The sequence below is a fragment of the Cinclus cinclus genome, chromosome 13 (assembly GCF_963662255.1).
Source record: "Cinclus cinclus chromosome 13, bCinCin1.1, whole genome shotgun sequence".
In the NCBI taxonomy this organism is placed as follows: Eukaryota; Metazoa; Chordata; class Aves; order Passeriformes; family Cinclidae; genus Cinclus; species Cinclus cinclus.
In genome coordinates, this window is record NC_085058.1 from 19,333,164 (window position 1) to 19,356,512 (window position 23,349).

The following is a 23,349-nucleotide window of genomic DNA, read 5'->3' on the forward strand; positions in this document are numbered from 1 at the left end:
AAACACTTAAACTCCTGATGATGCACTTCAAGAGCAGCTCAGTGGGGCAGCACACAGAGAAATTACACAGGCAACTTGGTAGCAAAATAATCACAGCCACATGAGAGGGAAAGAATGATGCCTGTTGCCATTGGCTGATCTGGGGTTGCTGCAGGTCCTTTTTGTGGGATATGGCTGTGTGATCCCAGCACAGGATCCCTGCTTGGTGCAGAAATCAGGCTGATTCCCCACTGCTTAGAGGGCTTTGTACACCTGTGCAGAGATCCTCCTTGCAAAGGCCATTTCTGTGTGCCTTCCATAGTCAAACCCATAAATTATGCTTAAATCAGGAGCAGCGGGTTCACATCCCCACCCTCCACATACTTATTTGTCATGCTTCTGGGAACTGAAATATGATTTGCTATAGAGCACCCTTCCCTCAATCACAACCATCTTCAAAGCATAAGGAACTGCAGGCTTGCCTGTCCTCCCTTATGTGGGCCAAAACCATACAAATTGAAGGGTTTGTGGGGAGTGTGCACCTTGAAGGGACGTACAAACACATCCCTTTCCACACCCAGCTAATGCAGGGTTTGCAGAAAAAAAAGTCACCTTGTGAATGAAAAGCTCTGGTTTGGCTGGGTTTGGTACCAGAAGGGCTGTCTGGTCCCAAGTGCTGGGATGTTTGTGCTTAAAGGCCCCTCTCTGTTTCTGGATTGGGATTTAACAGCATGAGAAGTGCAAGAAAAGCAAAGTTGTCCTGATGTTTGTTTACAAAGGAATATTTCCCCTGATGAGCCTTGAATATTCATGGCCCTGGAAGTGAGACATTTCCAGAGCACTAAAATGAGTGCAAACCAGTGAGGAAGAATTTTCAAAGGTCACTAAGCAGAACGAATACCACCTGAGCCCAAATTCTAACAAAGCCTTTTTCTGGTGGAACAAATAAAGTCCCTTAATTACAATTTGTAAATATAATCTTTTTGGAACATCAATATTTAGAGAGCGTGCCTTCTCTGAAGATGCTGGCCTTTGTCCCTTGCTATTATGGCAATATAAACCCTATAGTATGATGTACTTCCAGGCTGAAAACTATCCCACTGAACCTGATTGGGTCAAAGGAAGAAAAGCAATAAACCTTTCACAATGGAAATTTGGGGACTATTTCATGCCTCCTTGTCCATTTTGAAGTAATAACCTAGAAACATAATTTTATGCAAGACCATGTATAAAATAATTTGACACAAGTCCAACTTGGCCAGTAACCACACCTTCCTCCTGCAGCAGTACTCCACTTTTGGGATGGGCTGGTGATGCCAGGTGGGAATTTTAATAGAAATTCCACTTACACCTCTCAGGCATTTGGATCATGATCAATCAGAATAAATCCAGGAGCAACATGGGCATCTCTGGTCAGCACAGAGGAACAAACTCTGCCACTGCTGGACACAGGGATGGCTTCACCAAAGGCCAAAAGGCTCCATCAGCTTCTCTCTGAGAGTTTGGCTCAGCACAGCATCACCCTGACAGCAATCAGCTGCATCCCAGCCCAGGGGCTGCATAGCAAGGCAGCCCCATCGTCAGCTCCTTCAGTCATTTTTATTCACAGCTTTTAATGGAAAAGCCCACAATTCCCTATGCCTGAGCCTTCATGCATTTTTCATTAACAATTATCTGCTATCCCAGAACTGCTTTTGATTTTTTGCTAATCATCGATTGGCTATTTTGTTCCCACACAGCTGGCATTTTCAAAACATAACAACCACCTCTGGAGAGGGCACAGCAGAAGGCTGATCTTTAATGCTAATGTGCCCAGAAACCGTCAACACATCAGGTGATGGGAATTCACATCTGAGGGACCTCGAGGGATGAGATATTTATTGGATGCAGTCTTTGAGGCTGATTTTACTGTGCTGAAAGCCTGGAAGTTGCTTAGCAAGTGAATGTCTGATGTTGTACCTAGCAGTCATATCCAATCTCCAGTGAATCCAGTCCTGAAGCTGCATCCCAGCAATGCAAGATTTCTGGTGTCCCCTCACCCTGTGGGGTTTGCTCTCCTTGGATTTGCAGTTAGTGCATATGAGAGATGGTGTGGGGTGAGGCAGATGCAAAACGGCCCTTCACAAATTTGGGAAGCAGCAGATCCACTGGCTGTGGGTTTGTGCTTGCAGGAGAAGAGCAGCATCTCGAACACACCATCTTCTGCAGGTCTAAACCTTGCTTTCGTCTGCGTTAATTTACAAAAATGAAGTTGCTCCCAAAGACACATTTTGCAATCAATTAGCACATGGTATGTTTTGGGATGATTTACTCCTTTTTTTTTCCTAAAAATCCCTTAGGGGGCATTCAGACCTCTATGACAATATGAAGCAGAGTTTTAATCCAAATGAATTTTCTAGGAAACCATGTAATCTAATTAAGAAGCTCATAGTGTAGTTTAGTAGCTTCATTACTAGTAGATTCAAGATCCATCTTTACACAGAGAAATATTTTCCAAGTGCAATCGACTGATAAATCCAACACATAACCACAAAGTGATTCTGCCTCTCATGCCCCTGAGAGTAAAACAAAGGGCAAACTTGAAAAAGCTCAGGAAAAAATCATCTGTTGATTTGTCTCCTCCATGTCATGGAGCTCCCAGCCCTGCTGCACCACTGAGGGCACTTTCCAGACTGACAGCTTTGGAAAGCACCAGGCATGGCCACTTGCCTGGAACTGGAGGTTGGAGTTGACCAAGACTAGTGTGAAAGGAGACAGAAGTTCAACACTGTCGAGTACAACGGCCTGAGGGTTCAGCTTTACAAGCGTTTTACTATAGCTTGAGAAGATGCCACGTGTCAGCTGAGCCTCAGCAACGGGCTGAGCTCCGTCAGCCTGTGCCAGATGCTGTAATCTGATCGTTCAGCTCACTGTGGAAAACACTGATGCTAAAGTGCATTAAATGATTCCCATAAGAAAACGATTACAGAGATGTTCACCAAGTTGCAGTTCATGTGCATGGGCAGCACAGCTCCAGGCACAGGGACCTGGCCAGGAGACCTGACCACGACCAAAGACCTGTCTCCTGCTCTCCTCAAGTGAAGAGGAATGATTTCACAGGGAAGACATCTGGGAGAGACACAGCTGGATTCAGTGTCAGTTTTGCCACGGATTTAATGACCACTTGGACTTAATCACTTTTGACTCACTTCCTCATTAATAAAGAGGGATGTGCTAATTTCCCTCCTACCCTTTCTTCTCTGTTTCATACTATAAAGGGCAGAAGCCATACCATGAACTCGAAAGACCACATGCCTGAACTGAATGTCATCTGTACGTGCACATACAAACTCTTCTGAAGCTCTAAAAACCTCCAGTTTGGAGAAAACCTCCACTGATTGAGATGATTTTATTACCACTCACACCTTATCTTTCTTGCATCACACATCCTTCCATCACCCATGTAAGAAAGCTTTAAAACCCCTCCAAGGAGAAAACAAAAAGCCGCATTATACAGACACTTAGAAAAATAAACTCACTCTTGTCTCCTGAGGAACAAGCCATGGTGCCTGGACAGCACTTCCCAACTATCTAAACTGAAGGGCCAGACCCTCAAGCAAGGCTGGGTAGTTGCTTTCCTGAGACACATTTGTTAATAAAGAGAGCAGCTCTATGACACCATAGAGTATAAACCTCTACCAATACATCAGATTCACAACACAGGTGCTATTATTTTGTAGTATATTTTTTCATGCTATTTCCATAGAAACTACATTGTCAACTGGTAATTTTCTCACTAAGTGCATCATTTCCTCAGTACAAACATCCCCATCCTCTCACAGGAAAATGCAGTTATTTAGTACTCAGAGAACACACTCTTCCCTGGTGAGATAAAAGGCTAAAGTTTAGTGAAAGTCAGCCTCCACACAAATATTATTTCTAATGTATTTGCATTTGCACACCCAGGCAGGTCAATGTTTAGGTGTTAGAGCACAGCTCCTCCACTGAGAAGTCAATGTGGTCCCTGTCAGCTCCAGGAACAATATTTAGCCCTTCTAGAAATACCCAGATGATGATCAGGAAAAAAGAGAAAGTTTTTCTGGGTTCCTGCATCAACAGTCAAAGTTTAATGCTGATGTCTTGGCACAAAAAAATCATGGAGCACTAAACTGTAAGACCATAAGGTGCAGCCAGCAGGACTGGAGCAGTGTTTTAGTTTATCAAAGCCCAAGCTGAATCCACAGATCTGCTTCAGAACACTGACACCTTCCCATCAGCTATGCAGAAAGCAATCCAACATCTCTCCCACCCCTATTTCCACAGCAGTGCCAGAGCCCAGTGCACCAGGACCTACCTGTTGTTATTCTTCAGCTTGATGTGGTCGCTGGTCTCCAGGATCTGCCCGTTCCTCAGCCATGTGATCTGGGGAGGGGGTTCCCCTTGGGCCACACACGTGAAGATGGCAGTAGTCCCCACAGGTCTGGAAATGGACTGGGGATGCTGCACAAACTCTGCTGGGGCTGAGAGGAGGAAGGAGAAAGAGGGTGAGAAAAGTTATGATGATCCCACTTTATCCTGGTACAAAAAAAACACCTAGTTAATAAGCTTTGTATGCCTGGGAATGTGGGATACTTGGCCAACCCACAGCAAAGGCAACAGATAACTCTGGTTTGGATGGGGTGTCTGTGAACAGTGCAAAGCTGCCCAACCTGGCAGTCATGGCCTCACAGGAGGTGCCTGAAGGCCAGATCTAAGTGATAGAAAGCCAAGATGAGTCCTGCAGGGTTCAGGCAAACAGGACCAAGGTTTAAGCTCCTTCACCTTCCCTGGTGTTCCATGGAAAGCAACCCCAGTGCTGCATCTGGGGAGATGTGCTGTTTCCTCAATGGCAGAGCTCGAGCAACACCCTGGCTGTGTCCAAAGGACCTGAATGGCATTAGCAAACTGCTTGAAATGGAAAAAAAATGTATGGCTATCATACAGCAATCTGGCAGGGTGTTCTCTCCCCAGTAAGTATCAGATTTGCTGATTGCAAATTTTTCCTGTCAGCAAAAGACTAGGGAACCTTTTTTTACCCCAGATCTTCAGCCTGGGACTTCTGGGGTCCTGCCAAGCCTTGCAGAAGACTACACTATGCCTGTAACCTCTGCTCACCTTGTCATCAAATGTTTTCACCTTTGGCAGTAACATATTTAAACATATTTATTCTTCTTTCCAGCAGCTCAAATTAGATTTAAAATCATTTATCAAAATAAACCAGCATATCAGTCTACAGAAAGCAGGGTCTGACACACACTGCCAAATAGGTGAGATTATTCAAGCAGTTCTGCTTCAAAGGGCAAAGTGATAAATATACTGCATGTTGCTACTGAAACCTAAAATCAGGTGGAACCAGCAACAGACAGAAAGAAGACAAACAGATAAGAGGCACACAACCATAATAAATTTACTGACTAACATCACATAACGGATGGCTGAAATTGAATTTTTTTGCAAAAGAAAGATTATCGAGGGAGACACGTTCAGAGCCACTCACTGGCATTTTCCAAGCATGGGGTTGGTGGCTGTGACACCACCAGGGATGTAGGGATTGGAGAAGGGAGCAAACTGGTCCAGCAAAATATACTGAGGAGTGGTCAAGCTGCAGGTGGGATGCAAGAGTTTAGTCTTATGGTTCATGGCCAGAACACCCCTTGGGGTCTCCTGCAGCATTCCGGGGGGGATAAAGGTCTTTCCCAGCTGTGTGCTGGTAAGGGAAGAGCATGGCTACTGCTGTAACATGGCCAAACTACAGGAACAGGTGCCTGTGTGAGAGTAAAAGTCCAGTTGTTCAGATTCTAAGTCCTCCAAGCAGGAAGACAGAGGAATTCATCACAGAGCCCATCCCCACCGAAGGAGCCCCCTCCTTAATTTCTAATAATCAGAGGGAAGTGGAGCATGGCAGGTCTGACTTACGTTACTGGTACAGGGTATCCACCAGCAGAGTTTATTGTCAGGCCCCTGCTGTCAGCACTCAGCTCCACTAATGAACCTGATCCCAGCAGCCCAATGGACACGTACTTCCAGAATCTCCTGCTAAACTTCCCCAATCAATCTCTTGCCCTTTTACTTCCCTTCTGTGTTTTTGCTCTAGACTTACAGATTAAAACAAAATTCAGGATGGGTTCAATAAAAGGTGGAAGCAAGGATAAACAGGGTTTTCAGAAAACCCCTCATCCCTGCCATGAATGGCCCCTTTGTGGTGTACAGTGAGAGCATTAGAGACTCGATTTTCCTTAGCCTCCCACCCCCTACCCCGCTTTGTGCTGGCGCAGTTTTACAGGAGCAATTATTTTGCAAGGACCATGCACCTCCTTGCTTTCATCTGGACTCCCGAGCTCCACCCGCAGCACTTGCAGGTGCAAAGCCACGATGCCAAGGAAGGGCACAGCCACCTTCCAGCTCCTCGCTGCAGCTTCATTAAAGATCCTCTTGGCTTTTTGCCTCTGGCTCCCCACCCCACTCCACCAAATCTCAAACCCACCGTTTGTTCCGGCCGAAACAAAGTTGAAATACGGGAAGAAGCATCCGGCATAACCCTCCTGGAACCGCTGGCTCTCCTTTATCCTCCCTTATTAGCCCGTGTCAAGAGGGAGTAATTGGAGCGGGGTCGCGTGTGACTCAGGGTAAGGAACGTGCAGCTGCGGCCGCTGGCTCGGCGCCAGTGACACGGCTTGGTGCCACGGCCCCGTGGGTTCCTTGGGTCCCTGCTCCCCTCTGCCATCCCTCCTCTTTGCTGCCTTGCTAAACGCAACCCCGGCCCCTGCTTAACTTGCTTAAACTCTCGGGGGAGCAGGTTCCCAACTCCGCTGTGCCGAGCTGCCCCCTGTTCCATGGCATCCCTCGCTGCAAGACATACATTGCCCTTCCGCTGTTCTGCAGTTTTAATGAAAATTTAAAGGCATGACATTGGTATCAAAAAGCAATAACACTTAATACCACCCCCAGGATCATTAACAAAGTGATTCAATAGCTTTTACTGTGCTCAGCAAACTGTGATAGCATGGAGATGCACTGCAACAGCAACTTCTAACAGGATACCCTTATGGGCTCCATCTCTTTTGGGACACGTCAGCAGGGACCAGCAATCAGTGTGTCCCCCAAGACACCAGGGAGCTTTGCTGTCCTTGTCATGAGGTTCTGGTGTGGTGCTTATGGCAGTGCTTGATGGCTCACAGTTGGTCCCAAGGATCCCTGAGAAAATCCTAAGGTTAAGGGAGCATTGACAGCCAATGCCCTGGTGCCAGACCAATCCATGCTTCTTGGATCTCAGTATGAAGTGTCATTAATTCTCAAGTGGACAGAGTGGCAGGGTCGGGGAGGGAGGCTGGGGTGAAGAGAAGGAAGAGTAACATGGAAACAACAAAACCTCATAAATTAGGCTACTGGCACCCACAATAAGGGTATAAAGGAGAAGTAAGGTCAACGGGGAAGTCACTCAAGCACAGCAAATGGTGACAGGAGATTTAATACAACTCCTCACTTGGCTTCTCTCTATTCACTATAGAGGATACTCTGTTTACTTGAGTAACTTAAAGTAGCAGTGATGGAACTGCAAGGGCCAAAGATGGAAACTGTGCCCATGTCCCCTGGAAAATAGGTAGAAAACACTCGAGGGGGCTATCATGGAGCCTGCCTTTCAGCCTTCATGAAATTCTTGCCCCAGCAAGGTGCAGGCTGGAGCTCCACAGCAGCAGGCTATGTTCCCATGTCACCCACAAGTGTGATCCTGAAAGAATGTTCCACAGGGATCAGACATCCCAGCTCACTCCAGCATCCCGACGGACAAAATTTGAGTGCCTGCCTCTCCCTGCGTGGTGGCTTTTCTTGAGAAGGAAAATGTGGACAGGCAGGGAACTGCTCCATGGGGGACACTGACTCACACAGCACATATTGAAGCTGGTTTGCTTCAGGGCTAAACTCAAGGACAAACCAAGTACCACGGAGCCAAGCCTAAACTACAGCAACTGCAATACATCTGCTGCTGAATTCCAGCCCGCAGCCAAGGTTTGTGATGCCAGCGAGCAAGAACGATGGAAGAAACACCAGGAAGCGCAGCGGTGGCCGGATCTGCTGGACCAAGGAACACTGCCCAGTCCTGCCAACAGAAAGCAAGGCAAACAAGGCAGGCATTGTCAGCAGAGCCTTCAAACCCATGTCCTTAAGATGGGCCCTCATTTATGAGATGGGATCTCATTTTTCTGCATAGCTTTCAGGAGGAAATGAAGCGTGGAGTGGAGAACACTGGTGACCATCTGGCCATTCACAGCCCATCAGTTTGTTATGACACCAAACACATAATAAAGCACAAAAGATTGCACAGGAGGTAGAGGGAAAGTGCTTTGATATATTTTTTCCCTTGCCACTGGAGCCTGCTCTTCCCTTGCCTCACACACACACACCCCCTCGGTTTCAGCCAGCACCACATTCGGCCCTTCGACAACTCCCCCCGTGAGACTTCCATTGGAAGCCCAGCACAAAGCAATATTCAAATGACTGCGCTGGGATCTGAAGGGAAAATGGAAACTTTCTTGTGTGAGAACCTTACAAAAGAGATCAAAGGAGCCTAAATGGCCAAGGGAGGGCAGGGACGGAAGGAGTGGGGGATTGACGGAAGGAGTGGGGGATTGACGCCTTCTCCTCTGGAGGAAGGACGAATTCCCAGGAAGGTAATAAGATGATGTTAGATTATCTGAAGGAAAACCTGCAATGGAAAGGACATCACTGCTGGAGGAAGAGCAGAGCCCTGTGTTGGGACACCTCTGCCCAGCTGATGGATGGGACAAGGACCACTGCTGGCATAGGAGGAAGGACATTGTCTCAGTTCCAGCCTCCCCACTAACTTCTTGCCTTACAACAGGAAACATCACCCTTTCTCCTCCAGTTTCCCACCTATAAAACGTCCCTCCTTCAAAAGACTGGGGCAAGTTAATTTGTGCCTCCAGGCACTTCAAGGGCCCTTGCATAAAGGCTGCAAGTACCTGGTCTGACGTGCTTTGAGGATGCCTTATTGTCCTAGCCCTGTGCTGACTTCCTCTCCAACCAGGCTTTTGATAGCCAGCTCTTTGCTTTTCTTCTCTTTACGGATGTAATTTGCATCGCTGACATCTTGACAAAGATAAAACCCACAGTCTCCCATGTCAGTCATTATCCCTGTTTTCTTCCCAAACGAACCTGAACAGCAATCATTTGTACCTCTCAGCTGGAAAATTCAGGCAAAATGAGATGCAGAGACAGGAAAAACTGCTTCCAGAGGGAAGGTGAGCAAACCTGGGATGAGTTCAGTTGCCTGGCCAGGGTCTGCAATTACCCTGCCTGGGGAACATTCCCCTAAAAAACATGAAGCATTTTAAGGATGGGCAATACAGGTTTTCTTCATGGACACTGCAGGCCCTGTCTAAGGGCTACTCCAAGGACACACAGTGGCCACACTTCTCCACACCACTGTCAGCTTCTCTGCTGATGCTGAATGCAGGAACATCCTTCTTCCACAGAAAGACTGGGTTCCAATGGTCCTGTGAGTGACATTTTAGGGACAAATTCCTATCTTGGCTTACCAGGAGAAAATCCACAGTAATTCTTTGGCAGCTGAACTCCAGCACTACACCAGTTGCTCAAGAGCTGATGTTCAAATCTCCAAAAAGACTAAAAACTGCTATTTGAGGCAATGAGAAGTTGCACTACCTTTCACCCTCTCATTCAGCTGCATATTCAGTCAACCATATGCATTCAGTCAACCGTATTCAACAGCTGTATTTTTAAAACTTCATGGATTTTCCAAGTAATTTGTTTTGGGTGTGCCTCCCTGCCTCTTGGACATCAGCTTGGCATTTGGGCTTAGGAGACCTCTCCTACATGCACCACTTGCAGAGCTGCTCTGCAGCAGCTCTAAAGGGTTTATATCAGTACAGACAGGTTGTTCTTAATGCTGGGGTTGATGTTTCTTAATAAGGGGATTCATAGCTGTGCCAGCTGGGAGGTCCCCTCATTGCACTGCTCACGCAGAAATCCAAGAGCAAAAGAAAAAGTGAGTTTTCACCTTGTCTCATGTGTGATCAGCACCTGGGGCTCAGGAGGCACAGGCAGCCCTTTCTCCACCATTCCTACATTGCTCCTCCACAGCTGGCAGGATCAGTGCCAGTGACTCCCGAGGTCTGTGGGGTGACATCATGGCTGGAGCAGGGTACTTTACCCATCAGCAGCACGAAAGGTTCAATTAGCAGCTCCGGCAGGAGGTGTGTAATTTCAGATTCAGGATATCATCAGTCAATAGTTAATGAGTGAACTGATGAGAGCTTGAGATGCTTTAAGTGGACTAGCTTGAAGAGGAGGTGAGTGCCTGTAATCAGGGGCGGATTGCTGCCATTCAGAGCATGCTGCCAGCTGGGTTTGCCTTCTGAAATGCTAGCCTGGCTTCTCTCACCATGGAGACTGGTCGCAATGGAGAATGTGGAAGGGATTTGTGAGCTTTCCCTAGTGCTGATCTCTACTTTGGGCTGAATTGCCCTTTAAAAGTAGCATTTCAGGACAATTGCTGCAAACTGTATCCCACGGGCACAGCCCCCAAAGGGTGCTTCACTAGGTGCTGGCAACTGGCTCAGACATAGTGTCAACTGCTACATGAAACAGTCTCAGACTTTCTGGAAATGGTTTTAGACTTATTAAAGTAAGTGCCATCAGTTGGAAAGCACTACTCTGTGAGTGGTATCCACTGCTGCGTATCACTGCAGGAGTCATATCTACCATTCAGAGGTGTCCAGTATGGGAACAGTGACCATGTCCTTGTATCACTACGGTCTGTAAGACAAATTTGGCTAATTAATTCAGGCTTTCTGCTGAGATGCACAAATATGGTAACAAGTAACAACCAGGGTCTGCTAAGACAAAGAAACTCCTGTGATGGGGTGAGAAATCACTGCAGCCCATAACAGCTGATGCCTCAGCTGAACCATACCTGGTTGTGACTCAACTGCGTGGGACACAGACACACACCCACCTGGCAAACCATGTGTCTAGAAAAGAAGTATTTTGGTGCCCCCAGAGAAGTGAAGTCAGCACCTGTCCAACACAAGGCCTGAGGGTGCCAGGGGCTCACCTTGCACGACGAGGCTGCCCTGCGCGGTGCGGCGCACCCGCGTGCCGGGTTTGTTGGCGGCGCACACATAGATGCCAGAATGCTGCACTGTGAGGTCTGAGATCATGAGGTTTCCTGTGCCCAGCACCTGGATCCCCTCCACGCCGATTGGGCGGCCGTCTGAAAGAAGGGGAGAAGGAAAAGAGTCACATGCTGGACATTTGGGTGAGGTTCTCCAGGGCACAGCCCTCAGTGAGCTCCAATCTAAGTACTTATTTAGTGGTGCTGTGTTCTGCTACTGCCATTTGCCAAGTAAAGTCAATGGGATTTAACTGATGCTCTCATCAGAATTGCCTTCTGCAGAAACCAGATCCTTATTTACATGTTTGCCCAAAATCACTCTTTGCTGCTGCTTAAAAACCCAAAGTCCCACCACAGGAGAAGTGAAAGCTTTCAACCACGTGTTCAGATTAAGATGAAGCACCCAGAACACAGTTCAACAGAGTGGCTAAACCAAGCTAAATCATCTCAGCTTCTCTGAGCCATTGCCTGGGTTCTTGCATTAGAATGAGCAGGGATCCAACCAGCTCAATAACCTATTTCCAGCAGAGGGGCTTCAGGAAGAAGTCCAGGCAACCTACTGCAGTGCTTCCCTGATGCACTTTCCCAGCCACCAGCAATTTATGACCTGCAGATTACCTGACCCAGAAGTTACACCACTTTACCTGATAACCCTTGATGGATTTTTGTGGCTTCTGAAAATAAGAGAACCTTGGATTTTTGATTCCTTAGCCCTTGAACACACACTAGCTCAGGACTGAGGAGCCAGTCTCAAAACTAGTGGTTATATCTCATTTACTCTGGCTTGGAAAGGCAACTGAAAAGGGCTGCCCTCACCCTGAGTGCTGGATATGAGGCATGTGAAATTGTTCAGTATCAGGGAATTCACTTTTTTCCTGTTTTCTTTGGAAAATTCACAGCCAGCTCTAATTACAATGTGTTTCATTAGTATCAAGCTATTGCTTTCTATTGTTTCATTGATTTGTGTTTTAAGACACTGCCTAACAAAGGCAGCTCTAAATCAGGCCTACAATATGTCAGGGTGTCTGAGCAGAGGTGCAAGGCAGGGGAGGAGTTTTACTGCACAAGCAGTTAAAGGGAGCACACTTTCATCAGACAGGAATCAGGAATTCAGTTGTCTCAAGTTTGCTCATGGAGAAGTTTAAGAACAGAAACAGAAAACAGAGAAGGAAAAACCAGCCCTGATGATGTCCCCACCTGACCTCCCCATGAGACTTCCATACTCATATGCTCTACTACAGTAAAAGAGCCTGGTCTTTTGCTCCAAAGTCTGTGCCATAATCTTGCCATGAGCTTCACACTCCAACACAAACAGCATGCAGGGCTAGCTAAAACTTACCCAGCAATCACAAGGTTTAGATTTAATATCATGCTTTACATAATAAAAAATACTGGAGAATTTGAGTCATTCAAAACCAACAGGTTCCAGAACAGAGTGGGAAAACTCCTGTTCCTCTGCGGACTGCAGATGGATCTCTGCTTTCCTGTGGAACTCCATGGGCTGCAGAGGTACAGCTGCCCCACCACAGGCTGCACCCCAGCCTGCAGGGGAATCTCTGCTCTGGCACTGGGAGCAGTTCCTGCCCCTCCTTCTGCACCGACCTTGGGGTCTGCACAGCTGTTCCTCTCACATGTTCTCACTCCTCTCTCAAGCTGCAATTTGCTCTTCTACAGTAAGTTTTTTCTATTCTTAAATTTGTTATCCCAGAGGTGCTACCAACCACTGCTGATGGGCTTGGCCTTGGGCAGTGGTGGGCCATTCTTGAAGCCGGCTGGAATTGGCTCCATTGGATATGAGGAAGCTCCCAGCAACTCCTCACTAAAGCCATCCCTGTAGCCCCCACACCACCAAAACCTTGTCATGCAAACCCAATATAGCTACAGGAGTGAGGGATCCCATTTCAGATTCCAGGCAGCAGCCTGCTAGGAAACATTGGCAAAGCATGGACTGAGAGCTACAAAAGCACTTCCCAAACCTATCTCCTGCCATGCTCTACATACATTGTTTTTCTGGAAATTTTGAAGCTTAGAGGTTTCATTGCTTCATTAGACAGGAAATGCCAGACCTCTTAATTATTTGCATTGCAAAGAAAAATGCTCAGGTCTTTTAGAGAGAGAAAAACAATGTCATTAAAGGATCACACTGCTGGCCAAGCCACGCAGCAGTAAATGGCTCAGTCATAAAAAGGACAGTAAAACATGACCTGTCCCACATTTAATAAGCAATAACAAGGAACCATTCCTTCTAAACAGCATTTGAACTGAAGTGTAAAGAGGTCTGAATTAAATCCAAATTGAACTTGATTTCATCTTTTAAATTAGACCTTTCGGAACTCTGTATTTACAATAGATGTAAAAATCAAATTTCTCTCTTGAGGGAGGGATGGGACCAGTGAAAGATGCAAAGTGGTCATACATGGACCCTTCATCACATCGTTGCCTTGAGAAATACCACAGAAATGTGACTTGAATGTCAGCAGTTTTACTGTATTATTTATAGCGTGCTCCATCATTTAAGAATGAAAAGACTCAGCCGGCAGCAGGTGCTCCCACCCCACACCAGTCCAAATACCAGCATCAATTATGCCCTCAGTTTTCTCTCCAGCTATTAGAAGTCTGGCGGTCTGAGGAAACATCTCCTGTTCACACATCTTTCATTTCCCTGGAGAACAAAGCCCTCCAAGCTCCAAAGTCTCGATGGATCTGCCATTTGTGTCAGTGTGGCCACCTCTAACAGCCAGCAAAGATCACTGTGCCTGATCATCTCAGACATCTCTCAACTCCTCCCTTTCCAAAAGCATGAAAAGGGCTTCTACAGAAACATCTCTACTTTCCCAGTCTGTTCCATCCTCCTCACTCTACTGTGCTTCACTCAGCCTGAGCCATCCTGCAGTCAGCTAGAAGGTCTTCAGCTAATATCTAGTCCAACTTAGCAATACTGACAACACATATAAATAATACAGAGTGTTTACACAAGAAATTCCTTGCATCCTGAAAGCTCAGCACTTTGCAGAACCATTGTGCTGAGGGACTGATGTCTCACACCTGCTTTGCAAAGGTTGCTATTTATTTTAACCCTGTTTTCTTTACATGGAGATCTGAAGAATGGTTTGGATCAGGCAATCCAAACCCTGTAAATCCACCTTCCTGGCATCACCTGCCACCACAAAGTCATCTCTTCATGGAGAAGATATGAAAGATCCTAACATTCAATCTAAATCTACCCTCTTTCAGCTTAAAGCCATTCCCACCTTGTCCTACCACTGCACACCCTTGCAAGAACTCCCCCTCCAGCCCTCCCTTAGGCCCCTTTAGGTACTTCCAGATTCTCCATGGGGGTGAAGTCTGGATGAAAGATGCCTGCGGTCTGGGAGCTGCATTATTTATTTTTCCAAGGTGCGTGTGATGCTTTCTGGCGCCCATTCTCTTCCTGCTAACCGAGTGATTGGCACACCAGCACCAATTACAGAGCCGCTTAAAACGTGCCAGGCGATATGAATATGCAACAACACCAACGCCTTTCTTTTGTAAGTAGCAAGTAGAAAGAAAGTAACAACTTTCTAATGTTGATCATTTAGGTCTTTTGTGAATTCTTTGTATTGTGTCATAGTAGCCTTCCACTTTTTAGACACATGGGTCTCCTGCTCCTGAGGACACTGGGCACTGTGGATTAGCATATTTAGAGTACATTGCAACAGTTGACTATTCAGTATGTGAAGTGGTGAAATTTACTCTATTATTTCTAAACACTTACTGGAACGGTGCTCCTGTCAACCAGTCAGCCATCTATTGCAAGCTTCTGTGTCCAATAAGTTACCAATTAATTGGCTCCTACAATTGTTGTATAGTTTACTTCTTGAATGGCTCCCTCTTTAGTAATTTCCTTCCCATTGTGCGGCCCTTTCTGACAACTTCTGTATAACGCTATCAGATAATCACTGTCCTTTCTTTCTCGCCTCACTTTTCTGTATCTCTCTAAATAGTTTATTATTCTGCTTTGGTACCTTTTATGGAGGCCAGCTCAGTGGCCTGTCAGTTAAAGGGTAAGGATACATTAAAATTGCCGTTCATTCAAAAGGCTTTGCAGTAAGTGCCCAGGATATTCATTTGTGCACACATACAGGTCCAAGCCTGAAGTGTGTAGCTCTGAAAGGAAAAGCTCTATCTTCCCTGAACAAACTCTTAATGATTTTACATCTCTCTCAGAGCCTGCTCTCTAATGAATGTTGACATTTCATGCACGGCGAGACAGGAATTCTGTTTGTGGTTAGGGGCTACAACATATTCCTGATAAAATTAAATTCAAAATTGATTGTATGACACTCAAAAACTGGCCCAGAATTTGAATGATTTCCTTCAAGCGAAATATAGCTGCCTTTCCCACTGAAAACCAGCCAGGTTTTAGCAAAGCCAAAGCAAGAAGTGCAAATGGTGTTTATGGCTTGCTTTCCCCCTGTACCAGAAAGCTGTGAAAGCAAAGTTGTTCTTTTGCTCCTTTTTGACAGAAGAAATGCCACAATGTCAAAACTGTGAGCAAAGGGGCTCAGAGAGAGTTTCCAAAAAGGCAACGTGCCCTGTACAAAGCCCCAGTACAACAGTAATGCCACAGCTCTTCCTTACTTTTACAAGGCAAGAAAGATGCTCACACAGAATTGACCTTTTTTGCTTAAATTAAGCCATTCCTATTGCTAAATCAGCAGCGTCTCTCTAAGACTTTGTGGCTGTGGAATTTTTTTGTTTCTGAAAAATGAGAAAAAGTGACTATTTTCCTAAGCTGAGTGAGTTATCTGTAGGAGACGACCTTCACGTGGAGGAAGCCAGAGATGACAGATACTCTGAGGACCTCCCTGTCCAGCACAACCCCCTATCCTTCCTCATGATCACACAGACAAGGAGACAGGAAAGCACTTCTGAAATGGCTACGAAGAGATGACAAACCCTCCAAGTCATCACAGAGCCCCTGCACCACATCGCTGTCAGGATCACTGTCATCTTAAACGAGACCTTGTGATGCTTTGGACAGGAAACATTCCTGCTGAAGGGGAGGGAAAATAACAGGATCTGTTTCCCTTTCGCTAGCTCTGATTCTGCTGATCTGCTGCAAAGCAGCATGGAGAGGGGTATTTATTTTTGGTGGAAGACAGTGCTGAGCTCAGACCATCCAGACAAACATCACACGGTGCTATTACATCTTCATTATTGCACTGCTCTATAGAGACAAGTGTTTTGAAGAAGGTAATAAGCACTTATAATTAAGGCAATTATAAAGTAGTTTATTATAGCTGAACACTAACATAGAGCTGCCTTGTGTCCAAGAGAACCAAACCAGTGATACAGAGTATCTGGGGAATTTTTAAAACAGCATCAATCTCATGGTTATGGCTCTGGAGACAAAAATACCAGTTAGTGGCATAAAAAGGCTGATTTTACAAGCCACTAGAAGATGCAAGGAGGGAAAATATGGGAAAAATGTGCAACTGATACTGGATGCAAGTCCTCATTCCCTGGCAGGCAGCTCTGGGGCAGGAAGTCACCCTGCCCATGAGCTGACCCTGACCCTTGGAGACCCATGGGGGTGGAGTCCCACATCCAGCACAGCAGCATGAGACAGAATTATCCCTGTTTGTGCTTCACAGCCACCTTGTGAGATGCCATGGCATGAGCATCCCAAAAATGATGTGACCTCAAGGACCACAAGATCTCAGGAAATCCTAACTGAACCCAACCCCACTGTGCACGCAGGCAGAGTCGCAAGCTCTGGGAGATAAAAGAAAATCCATCAGCTCTTCAATCAGCACAGGTTTCTGTAGGGCAATGTTGCTCTGAGCAAAACAGTTTCTAAGCTATCATCATAAAGTTAGAACCTAAAATAAACCTTAGAGAAACACACCCCTTTGCTCCTCCTTGCTTGCATGATGCCATCAGACCCTGTCTTTGGTTTCCTTGCTGATTCAAAAACATATCATGGACCCCAGCAGCAAGCATTTGTTTTTTCAGGGCTTCAGACACACTACTTTAAACACTCTCTCCCCCTTAAAGTTGTTTTAAAACTCCCTGAACAGGCAGCAAATTTCTTTCAAGTCTGTTTTTATGTGAAAGATATGTTTGTGTATGATTTTGCTTCTCTAGGCCAACAGTAGTGATGTTTTTGATGCAGCAGCAGAAGATGCTGTCACTTGAGAAAAGATAAAATTATCACCTTTCATGAAACATCTACAGGTTTAACCAACCCACTTCTCTAACAGCTGAAAACAGAATCTTGGCAGAGAGAAAAAACAAAGTGTAGACATGAGGATAAAAAGCACTTCAAGCCTACAATTACCTTCTGTGGGAAGAGAGAGGGTGAATCAGTTGTTGTATAAAACAGTCAGTGGCACCTACCCATTTCCTACACGATGGCTATGGAGAGGAGGAGGAGGAAATGCCAGTGACCCCTAGGGCTTACCGAGGCGGCTCCAGGAGACGATGGGCCGGGGGTTGCCGGTGGCGATGCACTCCAGCACCGCTGTCTGGTGCACGGTCAGCGTCAGGTTCTCCGGGCCCACGAGGATCATGGGGTCCTTGTACACGGTGGAGTGGGAGCCTGCAATGACAGCACCATCGTCAGAAGGCCTCTGACTCCCTCTTGGTTAAAGGGAACATGGAGGACTTCAGGCATCCTCTAAGTACGTCTCTTCTAAGTACATATTCTCTCTCACTGGGAACTGCAGTGACAGGAGGAGTAATGAGTTCAAACTGGAAGAAAGGAAATTGAGGTTAGGTATTTGGAAAAGATTCTTCCCTGTTAGGGTGGTGAGGCCCTGGCACAGGCTCCCCAGAGAAGTTGTGGGTTCCATCCCTGTAAGTGTTCAAGCCCAGGCTGGACAGGACTTGGAGCAATCTGTTCTAGTGGAAGGTGTTCCTGTTCATGTCAGGGGGTAGGGGGTGGAGTGGGATCATCTTTAAGAGTCCTTCCAACCCAAACCATTCCAGGATTCTAAATTATGTGGCTGGTGTAACCCTCAATAAATCTGAGATGGACATGAAACGAAAGGAGCACAGTGGTTGTATGACAGTCACACTGAACATGTTTAAAGTGTGCATTGATTATTCCTGGGGAAAACCCCTGAATCAGTGATCCAGCCACAAACAGCCCTGCTAACACTTGGATATCAAGCAGCATAAAGAAGGAACAGCACTGTAAACTGCAAAGAGGAGATGTGCATGGTATATAAGGAAAACACAACATGCAAGACAGCGGGAATGCAAAAATATTAAGGAGTTGCTTTATCTTTCAGCATTTCAAGCCATAAAGTAATCCATACAGACCACAATGCCTATCTGTCTCTGTAAGCATCCTCTCTTGCTGCTGGTGTCACTTGCTCCAAAAGACCTGTCCTGGGACAATGAGTGATGGAGGTAACAGTCCCTGACTCCTGCTGAGAAGCTTTCTAAGAGGAAACTCCTCTGACAACTGCACCCCATGTTTTCCTACCATTTTCCTGCAGGGAGAGGATGCACCCCATTGCACTGATATAACTGTGAAACATTTGCTGTTCTTTATGTAATCACTAATCCTTAAGTTGCACTATAGTAGCACCAAGTGGCAGCAACCAAGACTAAGATGGATGTACAGACCCATAACAGAACAGTATCCTGGCACAAGGACCCTGGACACCAGACAGGCACAAGAAAGGCAAAAGAAAACACATTTCACTTGACAGAATGATAGCTTGGGACAAAAACATCATCCTGTGTTATGTATACCACAGCTGAACTCACATCTCCTGAGTCCCTAAAAAGTACCTTATCCCTGGGCCAAATGTCCCTGAAGCCTTTAGTCCTATTTTTTGAAAGCAGGAGGGGAGGAAACCCAAGAGATATTGTCAGTTCTCCATCAGTAAACAGGAACACTGAAAATCTCTGCATTAGTCTTTCTCCCTGTCTCTGATGAGAGCTAGGTTATACTCCAGAAATGCTGAGGTCAAAGCAGGGTTTAAGGAATTCCATCAGTCTTACAGCTGCTGGCAAAAAAAAAGCTCTACACCTGCAAAGAAAAATACTTGGGCTGGTCATCTGGCCTCAAGCAGGAGTGGGGTACAGGGAGGGCTGGGGAGCACAGGCTGGGTTTTGCCATAGGGACCAACCCACGCTGACTCCTGTACATAGATTTTACAATGTTCAAAAGGATCGTTACAGAGAAGTGATCCACCAAAATCTACCTACAGGGGCTTTTTCCCCAGGAAAAACAATTTCTACCTGCACTTTTGAGTGCTACCCTTCCACAGCAGCTCAGGGGCTGGAATCTGGGCATAGCAGGGGATTCCACAGTGGTCCAAGGGCAAGCACAGATCAGAGCAGCTCGTTTGTTAATTGTCCCTATGGGGGCAAAGCAGGGAACGATAAAGCAACTCCAAGCTTGTGTGTAAATGGGCAAAATCCAAGAAAAATCACCGTGTCAGTGTGACTTAAGAGCTGACTTTCTCACTAAATGCATTTCACTGCAAGCCATAAAATGCAGATTTTTTGATGAGAACCAGAATGCACAATAAATTCATATGACCGGCTGGTTAACCCCAAGAGATCTGAAAAACAATACCTTCCCCTCAGTACCTCGGAGTGCCTTTAAAACCCATGTAGATTTATTGTTCTGAATCACAATACTAAATGTTCACGCTTAGAATAATACGGTATTATCAGCGTATTATATAGCGATTGCAATATTTCAAAACACGGAGAAATGAAATTAATTGTCCAAGGTCACCCAAGAATATCAGCAGATAAGAGCCAAGCTCAAAGTAGAATTTTTAAAGCACATTACTTTGACAATAAAATATTTAAAAATCACATTCTTTGATTTCTACTCTGAGTCTTAAAAAGACATTCAGGTTTTTGAGTGTGGATTTGGCTCCCTGAGTTAGGCCAAATGCTGTCCAACTCTGTAAATGGCATTTCCACCACTGCTCACCTTCTCCTGCAAAGACCATGGAATGGTCCCATAGCTTTGCTGCTGAGCCCACCACCCACAGCAGTGACAGCTCCAGAGCCAGCAGGGACTGGGACACAGCACAGAACAGCAGTCACACAAATGGACCAACCACGTCCCAACATCAAGGAGGAGGTTTCCTTCTTCAACCAGACCAGCCCTTTGAAGCAGCGTCAGGAAAGAAGGAGTGACAAAATGAGGGACTCGTGGCAGGTGAGTGCTGCTGGAGCTCAACAGGGCTCAGGGCACTGCAGGGATTTATTCTGAAAGGGGAAAGGCTCTAATGATGCCTGTGGTCCCCAGGGATTCCACTAGCAGCAGTCACAGTGAGGATGGGGAGGTCCCCAGCGGTGACAGGCACTCCAGCAGGGACAGGAGCGTCTCCTGCCAGATTTTGATCAAAAGGCCAGGAGCAGAGAGAGCCACAGCTCGCACTGGAAAGGTGTCAGTGCAGAGAGGCAGGCAGCCCCCTCGGGAGCATCTCTGCTGAGCAAACGCTTGAAAATAATCAATCAGCAGGACTGGAAAACATCTCTGTGCCGCCAGGGAGAGGAGGGAGAGCACTGTGAACAGGCTCCTTCACCCTCCACAAGCAGCCAGCCTCCTCCTCCTCCTCCTCTCCTGCTGGGCTGTGGCAGTGCCCTTCAGGGCACAGGCTTCCAGAGCCCATTCTCACCCTTTCCCTCCTCCCTCCCCAGCCAGAGCTTGGATTGGAAACCTCAGGGAAGTAGACCTGGTGCTTCTCTGTTGGTGAAGCAATGGCTGAAGCTCTACCTTTCAGGGAAAAGTCGGGAGTCCTCCTGCCATCATGAAGAGCAGAGAGACCACTTCCTTCACCATGACACAAGAAGGAGGTGATACGAAATATTTGCAAGAATTCTGCTTACCCCATCATGCCTAACACCATGTGCACAGCAGCACTCACATCAGCTCAGTATTTACTGACACAACACCCACACCAGCAAAACAAAGCCCCGGCACTTCTGTGGCTCACCACAGCCTCTGCTGCCTGTGCCAAAACCCAGGGTTCACATGCTAACACATACCTGCTGCCCTGATCTAACAGACAGTTGTGTGTTCTTAGCAAACATCACAGAGCATAAACCTTTTCCATGGAGGTTTAACCCAGTGCAATGAGTTTTCCATGCAAATGTCCAGTTACAGCAGTGCAGGCACCGAAGCATGGTCCAAACCCTTCAAACACTTACACATGGTGCCTGTATTCATCATCCGACTGCTTTAAGAAGGAGAAAAAATCACAAATGTTTCACAGACAGGAAATCTGGAAAATATCCATCTGCAATGAGGGATGGTCAGATGAGAACAACTAGAGCTTTTTTGCCCTGCGAGAAATAATAACTCAGGCTAGTAAACTGACACTAAGAACTTCACCACATCGATAATTTACTGTTCTTTTCCCCCTCCACGTGACTACTGTTTGCACAGATCAAACAAACAGATAAGTAACAGGCATCCAAAGCTCCCAGGTCTTTCAGAACCAGTTAACCTGCTTTCTTTCCCCATCACAGTTAATATACACAGCATCACTCTTCCCTTGGCTTCACCCCATTTCACACGTGCTGTTTTTTTACAGTCAGCAGAGGCTAATCTGACACTTGGTACAGGTGTTAAGTCTCTGCTCCAGAACCACTGGCCAGGTAGTGTTTTGGAGGGTGATGGGAAGCTGTGAGATGTGACTGCATGCTGGAAAGCCTCCAGCTCCTGGGTACCAGCAATTATGTGTATATGATGGACAGGAAGATCACAGCTCAAGGGAAAGACCTTTGGCTGCATGTAAGAAAGAACTCAGAAACACCCACTTCCCTTGCCTGTTATCTCTGAAGATGCAATCTGCATTTCCACAGGGAATCTGGGATGTCCTACACCAGAGATGATCTTAACAAATAACAATCCAGAACAAGGAGTGTGTTATGGTTGGACAGAAAAATGCCTCTCAGTGTACTAGCCTGAAGCTCTCTTAACTGTCCTGATCCAGAGGAGCAGTGGGAAGAAGACAGGAAGGCAGCCAGGACAGCATAGCTGGCACTAACCTGACACAGTGAGCCGGGCCTCCCTGCTGAACTTCACATTAGCAATATTGGTGGCAACACAGTGAAATATCCCACTGTCTTCTGCCCTTAGTCCTGTTATCTGGAGAACCCCCTTGGGAAGCAGCGTGTACCTGTGGGAAGAGAAAACAGAATCAAAAGTTTGCAAAGCAGGACATGATGTGACAGCAGGCTGCACACCCATCCAGGCAAGGCAGGCTGGCTCCCTGCATCCCAGTGCAGAGGTGCCAATACCACCAAGAGGTCAACACCCCTTGAGGCTGAGCCCATGCCTGCTTCTGCACCAGTTCTTATTTTTTTTTTTTTTGGATACTTGAGCCTCTGGTCTTCTTTTACAGGGGGATAAAAGAAAATAATTTATCTCCTGATGCATCCTTGAGAAATGCTGATTTTTGCTGGAAGGATACAAAATAGATGCTTCCTATTTAACCTGTGGAAAAGCTCCAGCAGTGCATTTGCATGTGAAGACAGCTGATACTGGAGTCATCATAATGTGGGAATTATCACTCATCAGCTGAAGCACAGTGACCATGGACAGGCATCAGAAACCTGTACTCCATGCTCCCCACTCCAGGTCCAGGACTCAAATCCGTGTGACCTTAAAACCTCACATACATGAAAAGGTATGTTTAAAACAAATATTGATCGAGCAAATGTAAACATCAATAAATATTTTATATCTTTAAAACACAGGCACATTTAAATCATGCATGCATACACACATATATGTACACATACATTACAGGTTGCTTGGCAACCACTTGTTTAAATTGGCTGGTAGTAAGTCATTACACTGTGATGAGTTAATAATCCATTTCCATCCGGAAGATGAAGCATATCTTTCTCCATATCAGCATATGGTTAAGTGCCTATAACCTGCTCCCTGCTCCGGGTTCCCAACGTGTGGCTCTGTGTTGGTGGCAGCATGACAGCAATCAGTTTTACACGGCCCAAAGTTGATTGCAATCTCTCCGGGACTTTAAAATGCCCATTGTTTCGGATCAATTATGCTACAAGAAGCCTTCATTTTTGTTAACAATCTGCCCACAGCATTAGAAGATTCAATTCCAAAGCTATTATTCTGCCTTCAAAGCCTCCAAGTGCAAGACTTGGCATACAAATTTATATACACTTTATACGCAGAAATGCACCAAGCGTGATTA

The 23,349-nt window shown here is 46.2% G+C and overlaps 1 protein-coding gene across 1 annotated transcript in view; it reads right to left on the bottom strand.

Annotated features, from left to right (window-relative positions):
* Nucleotides 1–23,349, bottom strand: part of IGDCC3 (immunoglobulin superfamily DCC subclass member 3) — a 93,951-nt gene that overhangs the window by 12,503 nt on the left and 58,099 nt on the right. Inside the window, exons 4-7 of the mRNA XM_062501568.1 lie at nucleotides 22,169–22,299; nucleotides 17,598–17,735; nucleotides 11,093–11,251; nucleotides 4,313–4,478 (exon numbers count right to left, since the gene is read on the bottom strand). Coding sequence (XP_062357552.1) covers nucleotides 4,313–4,478; nucleotides 11,093–11,251; nucleotides 17,598–17,735; nucleotides 22,169–22,299 — 594 coding nt within the window. The remainder of the gene's footprint in view (nucleotides 1–4,312; nucleotides 4,479–11,092; nucleotides 11,252–17,597; nucleotides 17,736–22,168; nucleotides 22,300–23,349) is intronic.